General features: G+C 38.6%; 3 protein-coding genes across 3 annotated transcripts; all 3 read right to left on the bottom strand.

Moving 5' to 3' along the window:
• Positions 1–6,321: 6,321 nt before the first annotated feature.
• Positions 6,322–7,908, bottom strand: LOC149206904 (KH domain-containing protein At4g18375-like). The gene has a single exon (XM_089397831.1). It carries the CDS (start codon positions 7,906–7,908, stop codon positions 6,322–6,324), a length of 1,587 nt encoding a protein of 528 aa, XP_089253957.1.
• Positions 7,909–14,229: 6,321 nt separating this feature from the next.
• On the bottom strand, positions 14,230–15,816 carry LOC149206903 (KH domain-containing protein At4g18375-like). The gene has a single exon (XM_089397830.1). It carries the CDS (start codon positions 15,814–15,816, stop codon positions 14,230–14,232), a length of 1,587 nt encoding a protein of 528 aa, XP_089253956.1.
• A 6,321-nt stretch (positions 15,817–22,137) lies between these two features.
• On the bottom strand, positions 22,138–23,724 carry LOC149206902 (KH domain-containing protein At4g18375-like). The gene has a single exon (XM_089397829.1). The coding sequence runs from the start codon at positions 23,722–23,724 to the stop codon at positions 22,138–22,140; it is 1,587 nt and encodes a 528-aa protein (XP_089253955.1).
• Positions 23,725–26,490: the final 2,766 nt, after the last annotated feature.

Genomic DNA, 26,490 nt, shown 5'->3' with positions numbered 1-26,490 from the left:
TGCAGCCAATCCTTTTACAGATTAGACGTCTCTCTCTTTTAAGGAAAAACAGTGAGCCACGAGAAGAAGTTCGTGTCCTTGAATCCTCTCTGTTTCTTGAGTCTCCTACACCCTCCCGTCGAGACTACTGATTTGCCCCTTTTATATGACATGACATGGGTTAGGGCTTATGAAGGCCGACAACTTGTTCACACGGTACCCTCGGGTTAAGACCGACGTGTGTGGGTTAAGTTTTCACTTCAATAATAGTATTATGTTTTCATATTCTTATATCAATATTAATATAAATGAAAGAAGAGGAACGATAAAACATTCTCCATATGACCGTTATTATTATTTTAAAATTTTGTACATAATTTTTCCACTTAAGTAAATAATTTAAATTTAAATTTTTTATTTTTTTATAATATGGTTATGGTGTGTTCACTAGTTTTAGAATTTGAATTTAATAGTTAATAATAATTATGTTGTAAAGTGTTTTTTAGAACAACTCTCTATGTTGTTACTTTGTACTATTGTTTATGGTCAAATTTATTGTTAAACGATTTCTCATCGGATTTTAAAAAACAGTTAAGAAACATTAAAACATTATAAAAAAAACATAAAACAATGATTAATTAATAAATAATCAAAAAACAGTTATTACACTGTAATATTAAGGCAAAGCCCCTCCTTCGTGCGAATAACCATGTTCGCAGCACGAGGCGCAACTAGAATGACTCCTCCTCTTCACCAACGAGTGCCCTTGCAAGTGCTGAATGGCTCCTCTTTCACCAACGATTGTTCCTGCATCCGAACAAGTTGATTATAATGAAGAAGCCAAGTTGTGGATGGATAAAGTGGGGCGCGTTGAATATTTGGGCTTGGGCACGGGGCTTATCCTACGTTTATCAGGATTTGATTTAAACCAGTGCTTTTGTTTTTTTCTTCCATGTATTTGGCGATGGGTTCTTGTTTCTATTTTCTATGAAAATTGGTCGTTATGTTGTTTGACAATTCATGATTTCAGGCCAACCTGTTTCTTCATGCAAATTTCTTGGTCTTTGTTGTGTGAGGTAAGCTTTATTTTCCCAGTGATACCTTGTTGTGGACATGCTCTCCTCTAATGATTTTATGCAAAAAAAAGTATACAAATTATGTATATCGAATTGTAGGTAATATTACATGTATGATTTCTACCTCTTGTCTATGATGGCAAAGAAATAAAGTTTTCCACTTGTTCGAGGGTGTGATGCCTCTCTTTAAATATTGATTCTCGTATACATTGTTTGAATTGCTAATTTAGATTTATCTCAATCCTCAAAAATATATTGAGCAAAACCCTAATTATGAGAATCTGGAACACTTGAATCCATGGGCAGGCGTCAACAACTTGACAAGAGCTAACTAGTATATTGTTCCTTTGACTCATTGTAATTGCATTTTCTCTATTTTCTTATGAACTCGTATCTAAAAATTATATTATGTTACAAAACAATAACTAAAACTACCCCTTTAAAATGTTGGTATCCTAGCTTATTTTGTCTCAAGAAATCTTGTCACTCTTATTCTTGAATAATGGCATTAATATGGGGATTGCATGTGATAAGCTAAATGCTTATGATTGAGTTCCAGAGAACATGTCTTTTCATTATATGTCTGAAACTGTAAATTTTGGCAGCTTCTGTTAACTATAGAGCTCACTAATTATGGCATACTCTTTATGTGTATAGAGAATACATATGTTAAAATGTTATAAAATTCCCTGCAATGGAATTTGTAGAAATTTTGAATAATAAACACATATTCAACAGAGATTATCCTGATCATGCATTATTGCGGAATACATTCATAATACATAAGCTCCTCTACGCTGATCATCAATTTAGCAGCATAAAAATATTGAAACATCAATCGCATGCACATATTAACATAGTATGTAACCCGGGGAAAGCATACAGTTGAAAACTCCACACTATCTGTATATTAATGACTAAGAACATGTAACAAACATAGTACAATGCTCCTCACAAGTGCTCAGTACTATCTCCACCTATTACACACAATACAACTCAGATTTGATCTCCAAATCTCCCCCGCTGCTTTGCATGCCTCCACTGCACAATCCTGCAACAGAATGAATGAATCCAAACTCGTTCCAAGTTCTATTTACCTTGGAAAATCACTCACACTGGAAATCACGGGAGCACAGGCTATATCACTGGGCATATGCAATTCTCATGGGCATACTCAATCCTTTGATTGTGCAAGATCTCATGCACAACTATAGTCACAACTAATAACAATCTCAACGTCTAACACCTGTCTCCGCTGGACTGTAGATGCACTGAGTTAACTGATGTATTCCTCAGTTGCATTATGAGATAATAATTAGTGAATTAATTAATAACTAATTCACACAACTCATCACTTAGTCTATTGGCCAGTTAGACTAAATACAACTAGTTCAACTAAGTTAAACTGAACACAACTCCATTAACTGCTCATCCAACTCCACAGAACTCAATCACATGAGTTCTAACTGAAGTCCTGCATGCAAGAGCTCAACTAACCCAAAAAGAAAGCGTTTTTCCTTCTAACAGCTGCATGTGCCACATCTGCATCTCAAACTGAAGTGCTGTAAGAGGATAAGATAAAGTTTATAGTCTAAATATTATTATGAGACAATAATATTTGACTTTTCTATTTTTAACTAACAGTCTAAAAATAGACTCTGATCACTCCTGCTGCGATCCAAAAATAGAAGTCCATGTATTTTTCCCAACATGACCAATCATCCATAACCAGCATCCTGCAACTCATAGACCATGATCCATATGTCTAAAAATAGACTTTGCGCCAGAATTTACCTACGGGCCCACTTAGTGAAGGCGACTCCTTTCCACTATGCTCCATCATCTTGTTGCATTTTCAACACTCCCTCTCAACAAGATTATGGATTATCTGCAACCCTTATCCTATAACTCTGGAATGTTCTGCATGCAACATGATTCTCCACTCCACTTGCTCCAACAACACTTGGAACAAAAACACTCCCAACTGACCACTCTATTGGGCTAGGAACATACTCTGATGCTGAAGCTCTACCTGCTGCTGACAAGTGCTCCCCCTCTGACATATGCGCCACTGCAACATCTTCATGCATCTTGCACCATTGCACACCTCTCTGTGCCACCTAGCACTGTGCAAAACACTTTAGCCTCTAGCATTGCTGCAACCTGCATGCTATGCGTTGTCTTGGCATTACCTGCACTGTCACTTTTTCTGCCGCTCCATCCGCATCTGTCTCTACCCAATCAGTCAGTTCCTGCTACTACACATTGGGGTCCCGTAGCAAGGTCTCATCCAAGAGGTTGGTTACCTCAAGAATCCTGCCCCTCCTCCTTGGCACGATCAATCCACATCACCCCACCTCCTACCTGGAGGTATGGCTGCATGTGATCCCTCAGCCCACCTGGATCAAAGTTTCCCCCTACTGGAGGTCTCTGCATGAGTACATGTCTCTACTCGATCTCCTCTCAGCTTCCCTTGTTTTGGCTGATCCACAACCTCCTGAAGCTGCTGCATCAATCATGGCTCCTCCACAATTTTCTAAGACTTCTTCTAGCTCTACATGTTGAGAGGTAATATACGCTCCCTCTCAACCACCAAGGCTCTATCAGTTGCCTCGCTGCTCAAGGCTTTGCATGCATCTTGAATCAATCTGCTTCACCTGTCTACTGATGATGTGTCTAAGGAAAACCTTTCCCTTACTGAAGACTACATCATAGCCTTTGTCTTCCAGCAACGCAATCGACACCAAGTTTCTCTTCAGTCTTGGTACATACTTGACATCGGTTAAGGTAAGCTGAGCTCCATGCTCCCTCTGAAAGATAACCGTGCCTACACCTGAGACACTATACTTCTCATCATTACCCATTCCTATGAGTATCTGGAGATATTTCTCCTCCAAAGTACTGAACAAACTTTAGTCACCGGTCATGTGGAAAGAAGCCCCACTGTCAAGAAACCAACCACTTTCCATCATGGATGCAACCATGCATGCTAAGAGTGTGAAATCCAACTCAAATTGTGAAGCGAGTGCCTCACCTTCAGATCCTTCCCCGGATCCCTTCTTGGACTTCTTCTTTGGGCAATAAGTATCATAATGGCCCAACTCATGACAACGAAAGCATCGCACGTTCGACTTCTCAACCTTCTTCCCATCATTGGAACAACTGGATTTGGAAAGAGAAACCTTCCCCTTCCCCTTCTTCACCTTACTCGCTAAGGCACAGTTCTCCTCATCATGCATAGATGAACAACTGTCTCTGGTGCGCCGTCTGATCTCCTCTTGCACAAGATTCGACCAAAGTCTCTCCCATCCTGGCAATTTCTCCCTTCCATTCACCGAGTCATGTTAGCTATGCCAACTCTTAGGAAGGCCAAGGAGTGCTAGAATCACCATATCCTCATCCTCAACAGTTACCCCCACACTTCCCAGCTCATCCCGGCATTGGGTGAACTTCGTGAGATACTGGGGCATACTGTCTCCATTCTCACACCTAATGTTTCTGACTTTATTCTTGAACGCCATTACACCAGCGCAAAACTCAACCACTTCTGATCTAAAATTCGTGAAAACAAAGTATTTCTCGTAGAGAGATTGACTGTATGGGAATTCATTGGATATCTCACCTTCCAAAAGAAGGATGAATCCAGAGGCTACCTGGCCCGATCACAGACTCTGCCTGAAGAAATAAAATGTAAACACTTTCTGAATCATAGATCTGATGATCAATACAACACTGATATCATGTAGAACTTCTTCTACAAAACAACTGGCTCCAATACCATGTAGCAATTTTGAAAAATAAACACATACCCAACAAAGATTATCCTAATCATGCACTATTGCGGACTACATGCACAATACATAAGCTCCTCTATGTTGATCATCAATTTAGCAGCATCAAAAATAATGAAACATCAATCGCATGCACACATTAACAGAGTATGTAACCCGGGGAAAGCATACAGCTGAAAACCCCACACTATCTATATATTAATGATTGAGAACATGTAACAAACATAGTACAATGCTCCTCACAAGTGCTCAGTACAATTTCCACCTGTTATACACAATACAGCTCAGATCTGATCTCCAAATCTCCCTCGCTGCTTTGCCTGCCTCCACTGCACAATCCTACAAGAGAATGAATGAATCCAAACTCATTCCAAGTTCTATTTACCTTGGAAAATCACTCACACTAGAAATCACTTGAGCACAGGCTATATCACTGGGCATATGCAATTCTCATGGGCATACTCAATCCATTGTGCAAGATCTCATGCACAACTATAGTCACAACTGATAGCAATCTCAACCTCTAACACCTGTCTCCACTGAACTGTACATGCACTGAGTTAACTGATGTATTCTTCAGTTGCATTATGAGTTAATAATTAGTGAATTAAATAATAACTAATTCACACAACTCATCACTTAGTCTATTGGCTAGTTAGACTAAATACAACTAGTTCAACTAAGTCAAACTGAACACAACTCCATTAACTTCTCATCCAACTCCATAGAACTCAACCACATGAGTTCTAACTGAAGTCCTACATGAAATAGCTCAATTGACCCACAAAGAAAGTGTATTTCCTTTTGACAACTGCATGTGCCACATCTGTAGCTCAAACTGAAGTGCTCCAAGAGGATAAGATAAATTTTATAGTCTAAATATTATTATGAGACAATAATATTTGACCTTTCTATTTTTGACTAATAGTCTAGAAATAGACTCTGATCACTCCTGCTGTGATCCAAAAATAGGAGTTCATCTATTTTCCACGGACATACTTGCCACGAGCATCTATATATATGCACCGACATGATATACAGGGACATACTTGCCACGAGCATCTATATATATGCACCGACATGATATATATCTAAATCAAATGTTAAAAAAAAAACATTTTTCTTTAAATTATAATCATAACTAAGATACAAAATAAATAGCCAATCCGTATATACAATAACATTGTTGAAAAGGAAAGAAATTTCATCTATGGGAAATTGTAATTAGTTTTTCAATCTCTAATTTTTAAAAATTATTTATAAAATATAATTTTATATAACATTTTATAAATAAAATAGGAAACAAATTATTCTAAATTTTTTTGATTACACATATAAAAATATATCGTAAATTTCATCAGTTTATTTCATTAACCTAATAAATTTATATGCTTATCGAGTATATAATATAATATGTATCTAGAAAATGAATTAAAAAAAAATAATAAACCATATTTTACAATGGAGCACCTAATTTACCGTGAAAATCCTAGATCGTATTGCCTACTACCATAATTTGAAAGAGGAATCGCACTGCGCACAGATCGACTAGAAGACAAAGGAAGCAGAGTGTGAGTGTTGGTAGTACCATACATATCTTTGAAAACATTTTCCCTCAGCCTTTTTGTAATTTGGATGAGTGCATCTCTAGCAACACTGGGGTCTCCAGTAACCTGAACGAGCTCCTCATTTTGGGAGGCATATTTTGGTCGCTCCTCTTTGCGAAATATGCGAATATTTGCTCCACTGTGCTTCCGCATCTCACTGATGATGTTGCCACCTTTACCAAGAAGGCAACCAATGTGCTTTGACGGAACAAGAAGCCTTGTACAAATGCCACCACCATCATTGTCATTGTCACTACAAGTCTTTCCTTGCAATTGAAGAACAGCCTCAAGGGTAGGTGAAACACCATCATTAGCCAACTCCGTGGAAGAAACTACGATTACACGTTCATCTGATTCTGATTGTGGGTCTTCAACCTTAATACTTGCCCCTGTGTCTTTCCTCATGCTTTTGATACTATTGCCGCCCTTACCAATCACACCTCCAATTTTATCATTTGGGCATACTATTCGAATACAAAACTCCTCCCCACTTTTCTCAACAGCAGAATTCCCATATTTTGGAGCAATGGGATGACCAGGGTTGTAAGTAAGAGGCCATATTGAACTTCGAGCTTCACTTCCATATCCTCCCAGTGCAGGTAAATGGCCCGAGGCATAAATAGCATTTACTCTTGGAGCACCTGAACTGTGATGAGCAAACAGCGAATCTCGTTGTGGAACATAATTTGGCGGAGTAAATAATGCGGGCACAGCAGAAGGAAGGAGTGAGGTTGGGTTCGTTGCAGATAAAATATCAGTCCAAGGAATTTGCTCCTTAGCTGGGTGTTTATACAGAAAAGCTGAAACTGCATAAAGTGCTTTCTTGACAGCGGTTGCATCTCCAGATATGGCAACGACTTCACCAAAACTAAAAGCACAGCCTGGCAACTCATCTTTTGGCCGTATCTGAATTTGTGCCCCGGATTCGCTCCTCAACTTCTGAATGTTATTTCCACCTTTTCCAATCAAAACTCCAATCTGGCTGTTAGCAGCCAGCAACCGAGCATTGTGTTGTCTCTTTTTGTCGGCGTCATCATTATCTCTGCCAGAAGATTGTTGAACAATAACAGAATGCACTCTAAGAAGAGCATCCTGAGCAGGACACACAGGTTCAACTTCAACTTCATTCTCATTGCAATCCTTCTCCTTGTCGTTGCCTGACGGTGAGCTGAAGATTACTATCACGCGATCATCAACGCCTGGAACAGCATCTATAACTTTGATCTTCGAACGCGTCTCTCGACTCATAGATTTTATAACTTTACCCGCCTTTCCTATAACACTTCCTACAACATTAACAGGGCATAGTATGCGATATACCGTACTGTCAGCGCCAGGCAGAGTTCGCTCTCTACCAGTGCCACAGTTCCGCCTCTTATTTCCAGAGTCATTGTTCTCTGGATCCTCATTTTCCCTGCGTGCTCGCTTTCCAATGGCAGAGTAAAACGCGGCCATTGCAGCCAATCCTTTTACAGATTAGACGTCTCTCTCTTTTAAGGAAAAACAGTGAGCCACGAGAAGAAGTTCGTGTCCTTGAATCCTCTCTGTTTCTTGAGTCTCCTACACCCTCCCGTCGAGACTACTGATTTGCCCCTTTTATATGACATGACATGGGTTAGGGCTTATGAAGGCCGACAACTTGTTCACACGGTACCCTCGGGTTAAGACCGACGTGTGTGGGTTAAGTTTTCACTTCAATAATAGTATTATGTTTTCATATTCTTATATCAATATTAATATAAATGAAAGAAGAGGAACGATAAAACATTCTCCATATGACCGTTATTATTATTTTAAAATTTTGTACATAATTTTTCCACTTAAGTAAATAATTTAAATTTAAATTTTTTATTTTTTTATAATATGGTTATGGTGTGTTCACTAGTTTTAGAATTTGAATTTAATAGTTAATAATAATTATGTTGTAAAGTGTTTTTTAGAACAACTCTCTATGTTGTTACTTTGTACTATTGTTTATGGTCAAATTTATTGTTAAACGATTTCTCATCGGATTTTAAAAAACAGTTAAGAAACATTAAAACATTATAAAAAAAACATAAAACAATGATTAATTAATAAATAATCAAAAAACAGTTATTACACTGTAATATTAAGGCAAAGCCCCTCCTTCGTGCGAATAACCATGTTCGCAGCACGAGGCGCAACTAGAATGACTCCTCCTCTTCACCAACGAGTGCCCTTGCAAGTGCTGAATGGCTCCTCTTTCACCAACGATTGTTCCTGCATCCGAACAAGTTGATTATAATGAAGAAGCCAAGTTGTGGATGGATAAAGTGGGGCGCGTTGAATATTTGGGCTTGGGCACGGGGCTTATCCTACGTTTATCAGGATTTGATTTAAACCAGTGCTTTTGTTTTTTTCTTCCATGTATTTGGCGATGGGTTCTTGTTTCTATTTTCTATGAAAATTGGTCGTTATGTTGTTTGACAATTCATGATTTCAGGCCAACCTGTTTCTTCATGCAAATTTCTTGGTCTTTGTTGTGTGAGGTAAGCTTTATTTTCCCAGTGATACCTTGTTGTGGACATGCTCTCCTCTAATGATTTTATGCAAAAAAAAGTATACAAATTATGTATATCGAATTGTAGGTAATATTACATGTATGATTTCTACCTCTTGTCTATGATGGCAAAGAAATAAAGTTTTCCACTTGTTCGAGGGTGTGATGCCTCTCTTTAAATATTGATTCTCGTATACATTGTTTGAATTGCTAATTTAGATTTATCTCAATCCTCAAAAATATATTGAGCAAAACCCTAATTATGAGAATCTGGAACACTTGAATCCATGGGCAGGCGTCAACAACTTGACAAGAGCTAACTAGTATATTGTTCCTTTGACTCATTGTAATTGCATTTTCTCTATTTTCTTATGAACTCGTATCTAAAAATTATATTATGTTACAAAACAATAACTAAAACTACCCCTTTAAAATGTTGGTATCCTAGCTTATTTTGTCTCAAGAAATCTTGTCACTCTTATTCTTGAATAATGGCATTAATATGGGGATTGCATGTGATAAGCTAAATGCTTATGATTGAGTTCCAGAGAACATGTCTTTTCATTATATGTCTGAAACTGTAAATTTTGGCAGCTTCTGTTAACTATAGAGCTCACTAATTATGGCATACTCTTTATGTGTATAGAGAATACATATGTTAAAATGTTATAAAATTCCCTGCAATGGAATTTGTAGAAATTTTGAATAATAAACACATATTCAACAGAGATTATCCTGATCATGCATTATTGCGGAATACATTCATAATACATAAGCTCCTCTACGCTGATCATCAATTTAGCAGCATAAAAATATTGAAACATCAATCGCATGCACATATTAACATAGTATGTAACCCGGGGAAAGCATACAGTTGAAAACTCCACACTATCTGTATATTAATGACTAAGAACATGTAACAAACATAGTACAATGCTCCTCACAAGTGCTCAGTACTATCTCCACCTATTACACACAATACAACTCAGATTTGATCTCCAAATCTCCCCCGCTGCTTTGCATGCCTCCACTGCACAATCCTGCAACAGAATGAATGAATCCAAACTCGTTCCAAGTTCTATTTACCTTGGAAAATCACTCACACTGGAAATCACGGGAGCACAGGCTATATCACTGGGCATATGCAATTCTCATGGGCATACTCAATCCTTTGATTGTGCAAGATCTCATGCACAACTATAGTCACAACTAATAACAATCTCAACGTCTAACACCTGTCTCCGCTGGACTGTAGATGCACTGAGTTAACTGATGTATTCCTCAGTTGCATTATGAGATAATAATTAGTGAATTAATTAATAACTAATTCACACAACTCATCACTTAGTCTATTGGCCAGTTAGACTAAATACAACTAGTTCAACTAAGTTAAACTGAACACAACTCCATTAACTGCTCATCCAACTCCACAGAACTCAATCACATGAGTTCTAACTGAAGTCCTGCATGCAAGAGCTCAACTAACCCAAAAAGAAAGCGTTTTTCCTTCTAACAGCTGCATGTGCCACATCTGCATCTCAAACTGAAGTGCTGTAAGAGGATAAGATAAAGTTTATAGTCTAAATATTATTATGAGACAATAATATTTGACTTTTCTATTTTTAACTAACAGTCTAAAAATAGACTCTGATCACTCCTGCTGCGATCCAAAAATAGAAGTCCATGTATTTTTCCCAACATGACCAATCATCCATAACCAGCATCCTGCAACTCATAGACCATGATCCATATGTCTAAAAATAGACTTTGCGCCAGAATTTACCTACGGGCCCACTTAGTGAAGGCGACTCCTTTCCACTATGCTCCATCATCTTGTTGCATTTTCAACACTCCCTCTCAACAAGATTATGGATTATCTGCAACCCTTATCCTATAACTCTGGAATGTTCTGCATGCAACATGATTCTCCACTCCACTTGCTCCAACAACACTTGGAACAAAAACACTCCCAACTGACCACTCTATTGGGCTAGGAACATACTCTGATGCTGAAGCTCTACCTGCTGCTGACAAGTGCTCCCCCTCTGACATATGCGCCACTGCAACATCTTCATGCATCTTGCACCATTGCACACCTCTCTGTGCCACCTAGCACTGTGCAAAACACTTTAGCCTCTAGCATTGCTGCAACCTGCATGCTATGCGTTGTCTTGGCATTACCTGCACTGTCACTTTTTCTGCCGCTCCATCCGCATCTGTCTCTACCCAATCAGTCAGTTCCTGCTACTACACATTGGGGTCCCGTAGCAAGGTCTCATCCAAGAGGTTGGTTACCTCAAGAATCCTGCCCCTCCTCCTTGGCACGATCAATCCACATCACCCCACCTCCTACCTGGAGGTATGGCTGCATGTGATCCCTCAGCCCACCTGGATCAAAGTTTCCCCCTACTGGAGGTCTCTGCATGAGTACATGTCTCTACTCGATCTCCTCTCAGCTTCCCTTGTTTTGGCTGATCCACAACCTCCTGAAGCTGCTGCATCAATCATGGCTCCTCCACAATTTTCTAAGACTTCTTCTAGCTCTACATGTTGAGAGGTAATATACGCTCCCTCTCAACCACCAAGGCTCTATCAGTTGCCTCGCTGCTCAAGGCTTTGCATGCATCTTGAATCAATCTGCTTCACCTGTCTACTGATGATGTGTCTAAGGAAAACCTTTCCCTTACTGAAGACTACATCATAGCCTTTGTCTTCCAGCAACGCAATCGACACCAAGTTTCTCTTCAGTCTTGGTACATACTTGACATCGGTTAAGGTAAGCTGAGCTCCATGCTCCCTCTGAAAGATAACCGTGCCTACACCTGAGACACTATACTTCTCATCATTACCCATTCCTATGAGTATCTGGAGATATTTCTCCTCCAAAGTACTGAACAAACTTTAGTCACCGGTCATGTGGAAAGAAGCCCCACTGTCAAGAAACCAACCACTTTCCATCATGGATGCAACCATGCATGCTAAGAGTGTGAAATCCAACTCAAATTGTGAAGCGAGTGCCTCACCTTCAGATCCTTCCCCGGATCCCTTCTTGGACTTCTTCTTTGGGCAATAAGTATCATAATGGCCCAACTCATGACAACGAAAGCATCGCACGTTCGACTTCTCAACCTTCTTCCCATCATTGGAACAACTGGATTTGGAAAGAGAAACCTTCCCCTTCCCCTTCTTCACCTTACTCGCTAAGGCACAGTTCTCCTCATCATGCATAGATGAACAACTGTCTCTGGTGCGCCGTCTGATCTCCTCTTGCACAAGATTCGACCAAAGTCTCTCCCATCCTGGCAATTTCTCCCTTCCATTCACCGAGTCATGTTAGCTATGCCAACTCTTAGGAAGGCCAAGGAGTGCTAGAATCACCATATCCTCATCCTCAACAGTTACCCCCACACTTCCCAGCTCATCCCGGCATTGGGTGAACTTCGTGAGATACTGGGGCATACTGTCTCCATTCTCACACCTAATGTTTCTGACTTTATTCTTGAACGCCATTACACCAGCGCAAAACTCAACCACTTCTGATCTAAAATTCGTGAAAACAAAGTATTTCTCGTAGAGAGATTGACTGTATGGGAATTCATTGGATATCTCACCTTCCAAAAGAAGGATGAATCCAGAGGCTACCTGGCCCGATCACAGACTCTGCCTGAAGAAATAAAATGTAAACACTTTCTGAATCATAGATCTGATGATCAATACAACACTGATATCATGTAGAACTTCTTCTACAAAACAACTGGCTCCAATACCATGTAGCAATTTTGAAAAATAAACACATACCCAACAAAGATTATCCTAATCATGCACTATTGCGGACTACATGCACAATACATAAGCTCCTCTATGTTGATCATCAATTTAGCAGCATCAAAAATAATGAAACATCAATCGCATGCACACATTAACAGAGTATGTAACCCGGGGAAAGCATACAGCTGAAAACCCCACACTATCTATATATTAATGATTGAGAACATGTAACAAACATAGTACAATGCTCCTCACAAGTGCTCAGTACAATTTCCACCTGTTATACACAATACAGCTCAGATCTGATCTCCAAATCTCCCTCGCTGCTTTGCCTGCCTCCACTGCACAATCCTACAAGAGAATGAATGAATCCAAACTCATTCCAAGTTCTATTTACCTTGGAAAATCACTCACACTAGAAATCACTTGAGCACAGGCTATATCACTGGGCATATGCAATTCTCATGGGCATACTCAATCCATTGTGCAAGATCTCATGCACAACTATAGTCACAACTGATAGCAATCTCAACCTCTAACACCTGTCTCCACTGAACTGTACATGCACTGAGTTAACTGATGTATTCTTCAGTTGCATTATGAGTTAATAATTAGTGAATTAAATAATAACTAATTCACACAACTCATCACTTAGTCTATTGGCTAGTTAGACTAAATACAACTAGTTCAACTAAGTCAAACTGAACACAACTCCATTAACTTCTCATCCAACTCCATAGAACTCAACCACATGAGTTCTAACTGAAGTCCTACATGAAATAGCTCAATTGACCCACAAAGAAAGTGTATTTCCTTTTGACAACTGCATGTGCCACATCTGTAGCTCAAACTGAAGTGCTCCAAGAGGATAAGATAAATTTTATAGTCTAAATATTATTATGAGACAATAATATTTGACCTTTCTATTTTTGACTAATAGTCTAGAAATAGACTCTGATCACTCCTGCTGTGATCCAAAAATAGGAGTTCATCTATTTTCCACGGACATACTTGCCACGAGCATCTATATATATGCACCGACATGATATACAGGGACATACTTGCCACGAGCATCTATATATATGCACCGACATGATATATATCTAAATCAAATGTTAAAAAAAAAACATTTTTCTTTAAATTATAATCATAACTAAGATACAAAATAAATAGCCAATCCGTATATACAATAACATTGTTGAAAAGGAAAGAAATTTCATCTATGGGAAATTGTAATTAGTTTTTCAATCTCTAATTTTTAAAAATTATTTATAAAATATAATTTTATATAACATTTTATAAATAAAATAGGAAACAAATTATTCTAAATTTTTTTGATTACACATATAAAAATATATCGTAAATTTCATCAGTTTATTTCATTAACCTAATAAATTTATATGCTTATCGAGTATATAATATAATATGTATCTAGAAAATGAATTAAAAAAAAATAATAAACCATATTTTACAATGGAGCACCTAATTTACCGTGAAAATCCTAGATCGTATTGCCTACTACCATAATTTGAAAGAGGAATCGCACTGCGCACAGATCGACTAGAAGACAAAGGAAGCAGAGTGTGAGTGTTGGTAGTACCATACATATCTTTGAAAACATTTTCCCTCAGCCTTTTTGTAATTTGGATGAGTGCATCTCTAGCAACACTGGGGTCTCCAGTAACCTGAACGAGCTCCTCATTTTGGGAGGCATATTTTGGTCGCTCCTCTTTGCGAAATATGCGAATATTTGCTCCACTGTGCTTCCGCATCTCACTGATGATGTTGCCACCTTTACCAAGAAGGCAACCAATGTGCTTTGACGGAACAAGAAGCCTTGTACAAATGCCACCACCATCATTGTCATTGTCACTACAAGTCTTTCCTTGCAATTGAAGAACAGCCTCAAGGGTAGGTGAAACACCATCATTAGCCAACTCCGTGGAAGAAACTACGATTACACGTTCATCTGATTCTGATTGTGGGTCTTCAACCTTAATACTTGCCCCTGTGTCTTTCCTCATGCTTTTGATACTATTGCCGCCCTTACCAATCACACCTCCAATTTTATCATTTGGGCATACTATTCGAATACAAAACTCCTCCCCACTTTTCTCAACAGCAGAATTCCCATATTTTGGAGCAATGGGATGACCAGGGTTGTAAGTAAGAGGCCATATTGAACTTCGAGCTTCACTTCCATATCCTCCCAGTGCAGGTAAATGGCCCGAGGCATAAATAGCATTTACTCTTGGAGCACCTGAACTGTGATGAGCAAACAGCGAATCTCGTTGTGGAACATAATTTGGCGGAGTAAATAATGCGGGCACAGCAGAAGGAAGGAGTGAGGTTGGGTTCGTTGCAGATAAAATATCAGTCCAAGGAATTTGCTCCTTAGCTGGGTGTTTATACAGAAAAGCTGAAACTGCATAAAGTGCTTTCTTGACAGCGGTTGCATCTCCAGATATGGCAACGACTTCACCAAAACTAAAAGCACAGCCTGGCAACTCATCTTTTGGCCGTATCTGAATTTGTGCCCCGGATTCGCTCCTCAACTTCTGAATGTTATTTCCACCTTTTCCAATCAAAACTCCAATCTGGCTGTTAGCAGCCAGCAACCGAGCATTGTGTTGTCTCTTTTTGTCGGCGTCATCATTATCTCTGCCAGAAGATTGTTGAACAATAACAGAATGCACTCTAAGAAGAGCATCCTGAGCAGGACACACAGGTTCAACTTCAACTTCATTCTCATTGCAATCCTTCTCCTTGTCGTTGCCTGACGGTGAGCTGAAGATTACTATCACGCGATCATCAACGCCTGGAACAGCATCTATAACTTTGATCTTCGAACGCGTCTCTCGACTCATAGATTTTATAACTTTACCCGCCTTTCCTATAACACTTCCTACAACATTAACAGGGCATAGTATGCGATATACCGTACTGTCAGCGCCAGGCAGAGTTCGCTCTCTACCAGTGCCACAGTTCCGCCTCTTATTTCCAGAGTCATTGTTCTCTGGATCCTCATTTTCCCTGCGTGCTCGCTTTCCAATGGCAGAGTAAAACGCGGCCATTGCAGCCAATCCTTTTACAGATTAGACGTCTCTCTCTTTTAAGGAAAAACAGTGAGCCACGAGAAGAAGTTCGTGTCCTTGAATCCTCTCTGTTTCTTGAGTCTCCTACACCCTCCCGTCGAGACTACTGATTTGCCCCTTTTATATGACATGACATGGGTTAGGGCTTATGAAGGCCGACAACTTGTTCACACGGTACCCTCGGGTTAAGACCGACGTGTGTGGGTTAAGTTTTCACTTCAATAATAGTATTATGTTTTCATATTCTTATATCAATATTAATATAAATGAAAGAAGAGGAACGATAAAACATTCTCCATATGACCGTTATTATTATTTTAAAATTTTGTACATAATTTTTCCACTTAAGTAAATAATTTAAATTTAAATTTTTTATTTTTTTATAATATGGTTATGGTGTGTTCACTAGTTTTAGAATTTGAATTTAATAGTTAATAATAATTATGTTGTAAAGTGTTTTTTAGAACAACTCTCTATGTTGTTACTTTGTACTATTGTTTATGGTCAAATTTATTGTTAAACGATTTCTCATCGGATTTTAAAAAACAGTTAAGAAACATTAAAACATTATAAAAAAAACATAAAACAATGATTAATTAATAAATAATCAAAAAACAGTTATTACACTGTAATATTAAGGCAAAGCCCCTCCTTCGTGCGAATAACCATGTTCGCAGCACGAGGCGCAACTAGAATGACTCCTCCTCTTCACCAACGAGTGCCCTTGCAAGTGCTGAATGGCTCCTCTTTCACCAACGATTGTTCCTGCATCCGAACAAGTTGATTATAATGAAGAAGCCAAGTTGTGGATGGATAAAGTGGGGCGCGTTGAATATTTGGGCTTGGGCACGGGGCTTATCCTACGTTTATCAGGATTTGATTTAAACCAGTGCTTTTGTTTTTTTCTTCCATGTATTTGGCGATGGGTTCTTGTTTCTATTTTCTATGAAAATTGGTCGTTATGTTGTTTGACAATTCATGATTTCAGGCCAACCTGTTTCTTCATGCAAATTTCTTGGTCTTTGTTGTGTGAGGTAAGCTTTATTTTCCCAGTGATACCTTGTTGTGGACATGCTCTCCTCTAATGATTTTATGCAAAAAAAAGTATACAAATTATGTATATCGAATTGTAGGTAATATTACATGTATGATTTCTACCTCTTGTCTATGATGGCAAAGAAATAAAGTTTTCCACTTGTTCGAGGGTGTGATGCCTCTCTTTAAATATTGATTCTCGTATACATTGTTTGAATTGCTAATTTAGATTTATCTCAATCCTCAAAAATATATTGAGCAAAACCCTAATTATGAGAATCTGGAACACTTGAATCCATGGGCAGGCGTCAACAACTTGACAAGAGCTAACTAGTATATTGTTCCTTTGACTCATTGTAATTGCATTTTCTCTATTTTCTTATGAACTCGTATCTAAAAATTATATTATGTTACAAAACAATAACTAAAACTACCCCTTTAAAATGTTGGTATCCTAGCTTATTTTGTCTCAAGAAATCTTGTCACTCTTATTCTTGAATAATGGCATTAATATGGGGATTGCATGTGATAAGCTAAATGCTTATGATTGAGTTCCAGAGAACATGTCTTTTCATTATATGTCTGAAACTGTAAATTTTGGCAGCTTCTGTTAACTATAGAGCTCACTAATTATGGCATACTCTTTATGTGTATAGAGAATACATATGTTAAAATGTTATAAAATTCCCTGCAATGGAATTTGTAGAAATTTTGAATAATAAACACATATTCAACAGAGATTATCCTGATCATGCATTATTGCGGAATACATTCATAATACATAAGCTCCTCTACGCTGATCATCAATTTAGCAGCATAAAAATATTGAAACATCAATCGCATGCACATATTAACATAGTATGTAACCCGGGGAAAGCATACAGTTGAAAACTCCACACTATCTGTATATTAATGACTAAGAACATGTAACAAACATAGTACAATGCTCCTCACAAGTGCTCAGTACTATCTCCACCTATTACACACAATACAACTCAGATTTGATCTCCAAATCTCCCCCGCTGCTTTGCATGCCTCCACTGCACAATCCTGCAACAGAATGAATGAATCCAAACTCGTTCCAAGTTCTATTTACCTTGGAAAATCACTCACACTGGAAATCACGGGAGCACAGGCTATATCACTGGGCATATGCAATTCTCATGGGCATACTCAATCCTTTGATTGTGCAAGATCTCATGCACAACTATAGTCACAACTAATAACAATCTCAACGTCTAACACCTGTCTCCGCTGGACTGTAGATGCACTGAGTTAACTGATGTATTCCTCAGTTGCATTATGAGATAATAATTAGTGAATTAATTAATAACTAATTCACACAACTCATCACTTAGTCTATTGGCCAGTTAGACTAAATACAACTAGTTCAACTAAGTTAAACTGAACACAACTCCATTAACTGCTCATCCAACTCCACAGAACTCAATCACATGAGTTCTAACTGAAGTCCTGCATGCAAGAGCTCAACTAACCCAAAAAGAAAGCGTTTTTCCTTCTAACAGCTGCATGTGCCACATCTGCATCTCAAACTGAAGTGCTGTAAGAGGATAAGATAAAGTTTATAGTCTAAATATTATTATGAGACAATAATATTTGACTTTTCTATTTTTAACTAACAGTCTAAAAATAGACTCTGATCACTCCTGCTGCGATCCAAAAATAGAAGTCCATGTATTTTTCCCAACATGACCAATCATCCATAACCAGCATCCTGCAACTCATAGACCATGATCCATATGTCTAAAAATAGACTTTGCGCCAGAATTTACCTACGGGCCCACTTAGTGAAGGCGACTCCTTTCCACTATGCTCCATCATCTTGTTGCATTTTCAACACTCCCTCTCAACAAGATTATGGATTATCTGCAACCCTTATCCTATAACTCTGGAATGTTCTGCATGCAACATGATTCTCCACTCCACTTGCTCCAACAACACTTGGAACAAAAACACTCCCAACTGACCACTCTATTGGGCTAGGAACATACTCTGATGCTGAAGCTCTACCTGCTGCTGACAAGTGCTCCCCCTCTGACATATGCGCCACTGCAACATCTTCATGCATCTTGCACCATTGCACACCTCTCTGTGCCACCTAGCACTGTGCAAAACACTTTAGCCTCTAGCATTGCTGCAACCTGCATGCTATGCGTTGTCTTGGCATTACCTGCACTGTCACTTTTTCTGCCGCTCCATCCGCATCTGTCTCTACCCAATCAGTCAGTTCCTGCTACTACACATTGGGGTCCCGTAGCAAGGTCTCATCCAAGAGGTTGGTTACCTCAAGAATCCTGCCCCTCCTCCTTGGCACGATCAATCCACATCACCCCACCTCCTACCTGGAGGTATGGCTGCATGTGATCCCTCAGCCCACCTGGATCAAAGTTTCCCCTACTGGAGGTCTCTGCATGAGTACATGTCTCTACTCGATCTCCTCTCAGCTTCCCTTGTTTTGGCTGATCCACAACCTCCTGAAGCTGCTGCATCAATCATGGCTCCTCCACAATTTTCTAAGACTTCTTCTAGCTCTACATGTTGAGAGGTAATATACGCTCCCTCTCAACCACCAAGGCTCTATCAGTTGCCTCGCTGCTCAAGGCTTTGCATGCATCTTGAATCAATCTGCTTCACCTGTCTACTGATGATGTGTCTAAGGAAAACCTTTCCCTTACTGAAGACTACATCATAGCCTTTGTCTTCCAGCAACGCAATCGACACCAAGTTTCTCTTCAGTCTTGGTACATACTTGACATCGGTTAAGGTAAGCTGAGCTCCATGCTCCCTCTGAAAGATAACCGTGCCTACACCTGAGACACTATACTTCTCATCATTACCCATTCCTATGAGTATCTGGAGATATTTCTCCTCCAAAGTACTGAACAAACTTTAGTCACCGGTCATGTGGAAAGAAGCCCCACTGTCAAGAAACCAACCACTTTCCATCATGGATGCAACCATGCATGCTAAGAGTGTGAAATCCAACTCAAATTGTGAAGCGAGTGCCTCACCTTCAGATCCTTCCCCGGATCCCTTCTTGGACTTCTTCTTTGGGCAATAAGTATCATAATGGCCCAACTCATGACAACGAAAGCATCGCACGTTCGACTTCTCAACCTTCTTCCCATCATTGGAACAACTGGATTTGGAAAGAGAAACCTTCCCCTTCCCCTTCTTCACCTTACTCGCTAAGGCACAGTTCTCCTCATCATGCATAGATGAACAACTGTCTCTGGTGCGCCGTCTGATCTCCTCTTGCACAAGATTCGACCAAAGTCTCTCCCATCCTGGCAATTTCTCCCTTCCATTCACCGAGTCATGTTAGCTATGCCAACTCTTAGGAAGGCCAAGGAGTGCTAGAATCACCATATCCTCATCCTCAACAGTTACCCCCACACTTCCCAGCTCATCCCGGCATTGGGTGAACTTCGTGAGATACTGGGGCATACTGTCTCCATTCTCACACCTAATGTTTCTGACTTTATTCTTGAACGCCATTACACCAGCGCAAAACTCAACCACTTCTGATCTAAAATTTGTGAAAACAAAGTATTTCTCGTAGAGAGATTGACTGTATGGGAATTCATTGGATATCTCACCTTCCAAAAGAAGGATGAATCCAGAGGCTACCTGGCCCGATCACAGACTCTGCCTGAAGAAATAAAATGTAAACACTTTCTGAATCATAGATCTGATGATCAATACAACACTGATATCATGTAGAACTTCTTCTACAAAACAACTGGCTCCAATACCATGTAGCAATTTTGAAAAATAAACACATACCCAACAAAGATTATCCTAATCATGCACTATTGCGGACTACATGCACAATACATAAGCTCCTCTATGTTGATCATCAATTTAGCAGCATCAAAAATAATGAAACATCAATCGCATGCACACATTAACAGAGTATGTAACCCGGGGAAAGCATACAGCTGAAAACCCCACACTATCTATATATTAATGATTGAGAACATGTAACAAACATAGTACAATGCTCCTCACAAGTGCTCAGTACAATTTCCACCTGTTATACACAATACAGCTCAGATCTGATCTCCAAATCTCCCTCGCTGCTTTGCCTGCCTCCACTGCACAATCCTACAAGAGAATGAATGAATCCAAACTCATTCCAAGTTCTATTTACCTTGGAAAATCACTCACACTAGAAATCACTTGAGCACAGGCTATATCACTGGGCATATGCAATTCTCATGGGCATACTCAATCCATTGTGCAAGATCTCATGCACAACTATAGTCACAACTGATAGCAATCTCAACCTCTAACACCTGTCTCCACTGAACTGTACATGCACTGAGTTAACTGATGTATTCTTCAGTTGCATTATGAGTTAATAATTAGTGAATTAAATAATAACTAATTCACACAACTCATCACTTAGTCTATTGGCTAGTTAGACTAAATACAACTAGTTCAACTAAGTCAAACTGAACACAACTCCATTAACTTCTCATCCAACTCCATAGAACTCAACCACATGAGTTCTAACTGAAGTCCTACATGAAATAGCTCAATTGACCCACAAAGAAAGTGTATTTCCTTTTGACAACTGCATGTGCCACATCTGTAGCTCAAACTGAAGTGCTCCAAGAGGATAAGATAAATTTTATAGTCTAAATATTATTATGAGACAATAATATTTGACCTTTCTATTTTTGACTAATAGTCTAGAAATAGACTCTGATCACTCCTGCTGTGATCCAAAAATAGAAGTTCATCTATTTTCCACGGACATACTTGCCACGAGCATCTATATATATGCACCGACATGATATACAGGGACATACTTGCCACGAGCATCTATATATATGCACCGACATGATATATATCTAAATCAAATGTTAAAAAAAAAAACATTTTTCTTTAAATTATAATCATAACTAAGATACAAAATAAATAGCCAATCCGTATATACAATAACATTGTTGAAAAGGAAAGAAATTTCATCTATGGGAAATTGTAATTAGTTTTTCAATCTCTAATTTTTAAAAATTATTTATAAAATATAATTTTATATAACATTTTATAAATAAAATAGGAAACAAATTATTCTAAATTTTTTTGATTACACATATAAAAATATATCGTAAATTTCATCAGTTTATTTCATTAACCTAATAAATTTATATGTTTATCGAGTATATAATATAATATGTATCTAGAAAATGAATTAAAAAAAAATAATAAACTATATTTTACAATGGAGCACCTAATTTACCGTGAAAATCCTAGATCGTATTGCCTACTACCATAATTTGAAAGAGGAATCGCACTGCGCACAGATCGACTAGAAGACAAAGGAAGCAGAGTGTGAGTGTTGGTAGTACCATACATATCTTTGAAAACATTTTCCCTCAGCCTTTTTGTAATTTGGATGAGTGCATCTCTAGCAACACTGGGGTCTCCAGTAACCTGAACGAGCTCCTCATTTTGGGAGGCATATTTTGGTCGCTCCTCTTTGCGAAATATGCGAATATTTGCTCCACTGTGCTTCCGCATCTCACTGATGATGTTGCCACCTTTACCAAGAAGGCAACCAATGTGCTTTGACGGAACAAGAAGCCTTGTACAAATGCCACCACCATCATTGTCATTGTCACTACAAGTCTTTCCTTGCAATTGAAGAACAGCCTCAAGGGTAGGTGAAACACCATCATTAGCCAACTCCGTGGAAGAAACTACGATTACACGTTCATCTGATTCTGATTGTGGGTCTTCAACCTTAATACTTGCCCCTGTGTCTTTCCTCATGCTTTTGATACTATTGCCGCCCTTACCAATCACACCTCCAATTTTATCATTTGGGCATACTATTCGAATACAAAACTCCTCCCCACTTTTCTCAACAGCAGAATTCCCATATTTTGGAGCAATGGGATGACCAGGGTTGTAAGTAAGAGGCCATATTGAACTTCGAGCTTCACTTCCATATCCTCCCAGTGCAGGTAAATGGCCCGAGGCATAAATAGCATTTACTCTTGGAGCACCTGAACTGTGATGAGCAAACAGCGAATCTCGTTGTGGAACATAATTTGGCGGAGTAAATAATGCGGGCACAGCAGAAGGAAGGAGTGAGGTTGGGTTCGTTGCAGATAAAATATCAGTCCAAGGAATTTGCTCCTTAGCTGGGTGTTTATACAGAAAAGCTGAAACTGCATAAAGTGCTTTCTTGACAGCGGTTGCATCTCCAGATATGGCAACGACTTCACCAAAACTAAAAGCACAGCCTGGCAACTCATCTTTTGGCCGTATCTGAATTTGTGCCCCGGATTCGCTCCTCAACTTCTGAATGTTATTTCCACCTTTTCCAATCAAAACTCCAATCTGGCTGTTAGCAGCCAGCAACCGAGCATTGTGTTGTCTCTTTTTGTCGGCGTCATCATTATCTCTGCCAGAAGATTGTTGAACAATAACAGAATGCACTCTAAGAAGAGCATCCTGAGCAGGACACACAGGTTCAACTTCAACTTCATTCTCATTGCAATCCTTCTCCTTGTCGTTGCCTGACGGTGAGCTGAAGATTACTATCACGCGATCATCAACGCCTGGAACAGCATCTATAACTTTGATCTTCGAACGCGTCTCTCGACTCATAGATTTTATAACTTTACCCGCCTTTCCTATAACACTTCCTACAACATTAACAGGGCATAGTATGCGATATACCGTACTGTCAGCGCCAGGCAGAGTTCGCTCTCTACCAGTGCCACAGTTCCGCCTCTTATTTCCAGAGTCATTGTTCTCTGGATCCTCATTTTCCCTGCGTGCTCGCTTTCCAATGGCAGAGTAAAACGCGGCCATTGCAGCCAATCCTTTTACAGATTAGACGTCTCTCTCTTTTAAGGAAAAACAGTGAGCCACGAGAAGAAGTTCGTGTCCTTGAATCCTCTCTGTTTCTTGAGTCTCCTACACCCTCCCGTCGAGACTACTGATTTGCCCCTTTTATATGACATGACATGGGTTAGGGCTTATGAAGGCCGACAACTTGTTCACACGGTACCCTCGGGTTAAGACCGACGTGTGTGGGTTAAGTTTTCACTTCAATAATAGTATTATGTTTTCATATTCTTATATCAATATTAATATAAATGAAAGAAGAGGAACGATAAAACATTCTCCATATGACCGTTATTATTATTTTAAAATTTTGTACATAATTTTTCCACTTAAGTAAATAATTTAAATTTAAATTTTTTATTTTTTTATAATATGGTTATGGTGTGTTCACTAGTTTTAGAATTTGAATTTAATAGTTAATAATAATTATGTTGTAAAGTGTTTTTTAGAACAACTCTCTATGTTGTTACTTTGTACTATTGTTTATGGTCAAATTTATTGTTAAACGATTTCTCATCGGATTTTAAAAAACAGTTAAGAAACATTAAAACATTATAAAAAAAACATAAAACAATGATTAATTAATAAATAATCAAAAAACAGTTATTACACTGTAATATTAAGGCAAAGCCCCTCCTTCGTGCGAATAACCATGTTCGCAGCACGAGGCGCAACTAGAATGACTCCTCCTCTTCACCAACGAGTGCCCTTGCAAGTGCTGAATGGCTCCTCTTTCACCAACGATTGTTCCTGCATCCGAACAAGTTGATTATAATGAAGAAGCCAAGTTGTGGATGGATAAAGTGGGGCGCGTTGAATATTTGGGCTTGGGCACGGGGCTTATCCTACGTTTATCAGGATTTGATTTAAACCAGTGCTTTTGTTTTTTTCTTCCATGTATTTGGCGATGGGTTCTTGTTTCTATTTTCTATGAAAATTGGTCGTTATGTTGTTTGACAATTCATGATTTCAGGCCAACCTGTTTCTTCATGCAAATTTCTTGGTCTTTGTTGTGTGAGGTAAGCTTTATTTTCCCAGTGATACCTTGTTGTGGACATGCTCTCCTCTAATGATTTTATGCAAAAAAAAGTATACAAATTATGTATATCGAATTGTAGGTAATATTACATGTATGATTTCTACCTCTTGTCTATGATGGCAAAGAAATAAAGTTTTCCACTTGTTCGAGGGTGTGATGCCTCTCTTTAAATATTGATTCTCGTATACATTGTTTGAATTGCTAATTTAGATTTATCTCAATCCTCAAAAATATATTGAGCAAAACCCTAATTATGAGAATCTGGAACACTTGAATCCATGGGCAGGCGTCAACAACTTGACAAGAGCTAACTAGTATATTGTTCCTTTGACTCATTGTAATTGCATTTTCTCTATTTTCTTATGAACTCGTATCTAAAAATTATATTATGTTACAAAACAATAACTAAAACTACCCCTTTAAAATGTTGGTATCCTAGCTTATTTTGTCTCAAGAAATCTTGTCACTCTTATTCTTGAATAATGGCATTAATATGGGGATTGCATGTGATAAGCTAAATGCTTATGATTGAGTTCCAGAGAACATGTCTTTTCATTATATGTCTGAAACTGTAAATTTTGGCAGCTTCTGTTAACTATAGAGCTCACTAATTATGGCATACTCTTTATGTGTATAGAGAATACATATGTTAAAATGTTATAAAATTCCCTGCAATGGAATTTGTAGAAATTTTGAATAATAAACACATATTCAACAGAGATTATCCTGATCATGCATTATTGCGGAATACATTCATAATACATAAGCTCCTCTACGCTGATCATCAATTTAGCAGCATAAAAATATTGAAACATCAATCGCATGCACATATTAACATAGTATGTAACCCGGGGAAAGCATACAGTTGAAAACTCCACACTATCTGTATATTAATGACTAAGAACATGTAACAAACATAGTACAATGCTCCTCACAAGTGCTCAGTACTATCTCCACCTATTACACACAATACAACTCAGATTTGATCTCCAAATCTCCCCCGCTGCTTTGCATGCCTCCACTGCACAATCCTGCAACAGAATGAATGAATCCAAACTCGTTCCAAGTTCTATTTACCTTGGAAAATCACTCACACTGGAAATCACGGGAGCACAGGCTATATCACTGGGCATATGCAATTCTCATGGGCATACTCAATCCTTTGATTGTGCAAGATCTCATGCACAACTATAGTCACAACTAATAACAATCTCAACGTCTAACACCTGTCTCCGCTGGACTGTAGATGCACTGAGTTAACTGATGTATTCCTCAGTTGCATTATGAGATAATAATTAGTGAATTAATTAATAACTAATTCACACAACTCATCACTTAGTCTATTGGCCAGTTAGACTAAATACAACTAGTTCAACTAAGTTAAACTGAACACAACTCCATTAACTGCTCATCCAACTCCACAGAACTCAATCACATGAGTTCTAACTGAAGTCCTGCATGCAAGAGCTCAACTAACCCAAAAAGAAAGCGTTTTTCCTTCTAACAGCTGCATGTGCCACATCTGCATCTCAAACTGAAGTGCTGTAAGAGGATAAGATAAAGTTTATAGTCTAAATATTATTATGAGACAATAATATTTGACTTTTCTATTTTTAACTAACAGTCTAAAAATAGACTCTGATCACTCCTGCTGCGATCCAAAAATAGAAGTCCATGTATTTTTCCCAACA

Source organism: Pinus tabuliformis, chromosome 1_2 (genome assembly GCF_031772625.1).
Source record: "Pinus tabuliformis cultivar Carrire ecotype Pingquan chromosome 1_2, CPIR1, whole genome shotgun sequence".
Classification (NCBI taxonomy): domain Eukaryota; kingdom Viridiplantae; phylum Streptophyta; class Pinopsida; order Pinales; family Pinaceae; genus Pinus; species Pinus tabuliformis.
This window is presented reverse-complemented; position numbering and strand designations above follow the sequence as displayed.

Bases quoted from the DNA above. Each gene is read 5' to 3' on its own strand.
- LOC149206904 (XM_089397831.1), bottom strand. From the start codon at position 7,908: ATGGCCGCGTTTTACTCTGCCATTGGAAAGCGAGCACGCAGGGAAAAT.
- LOC149206903 (XM_089397830.1), bottom strand. From the start codon at position 15,816: ATGGCCGCGTTTTACTCTGCCATTGGAAAGCGAGCACGCAGGGAAAAT.
- LOC149206902 (XM_089397829.1), bottom strand. From the start codon at position 23,724: ATGGCCGCGTTTTACTCTGCCATTGGAAAGCGAGCACGCAGGGAAAAT.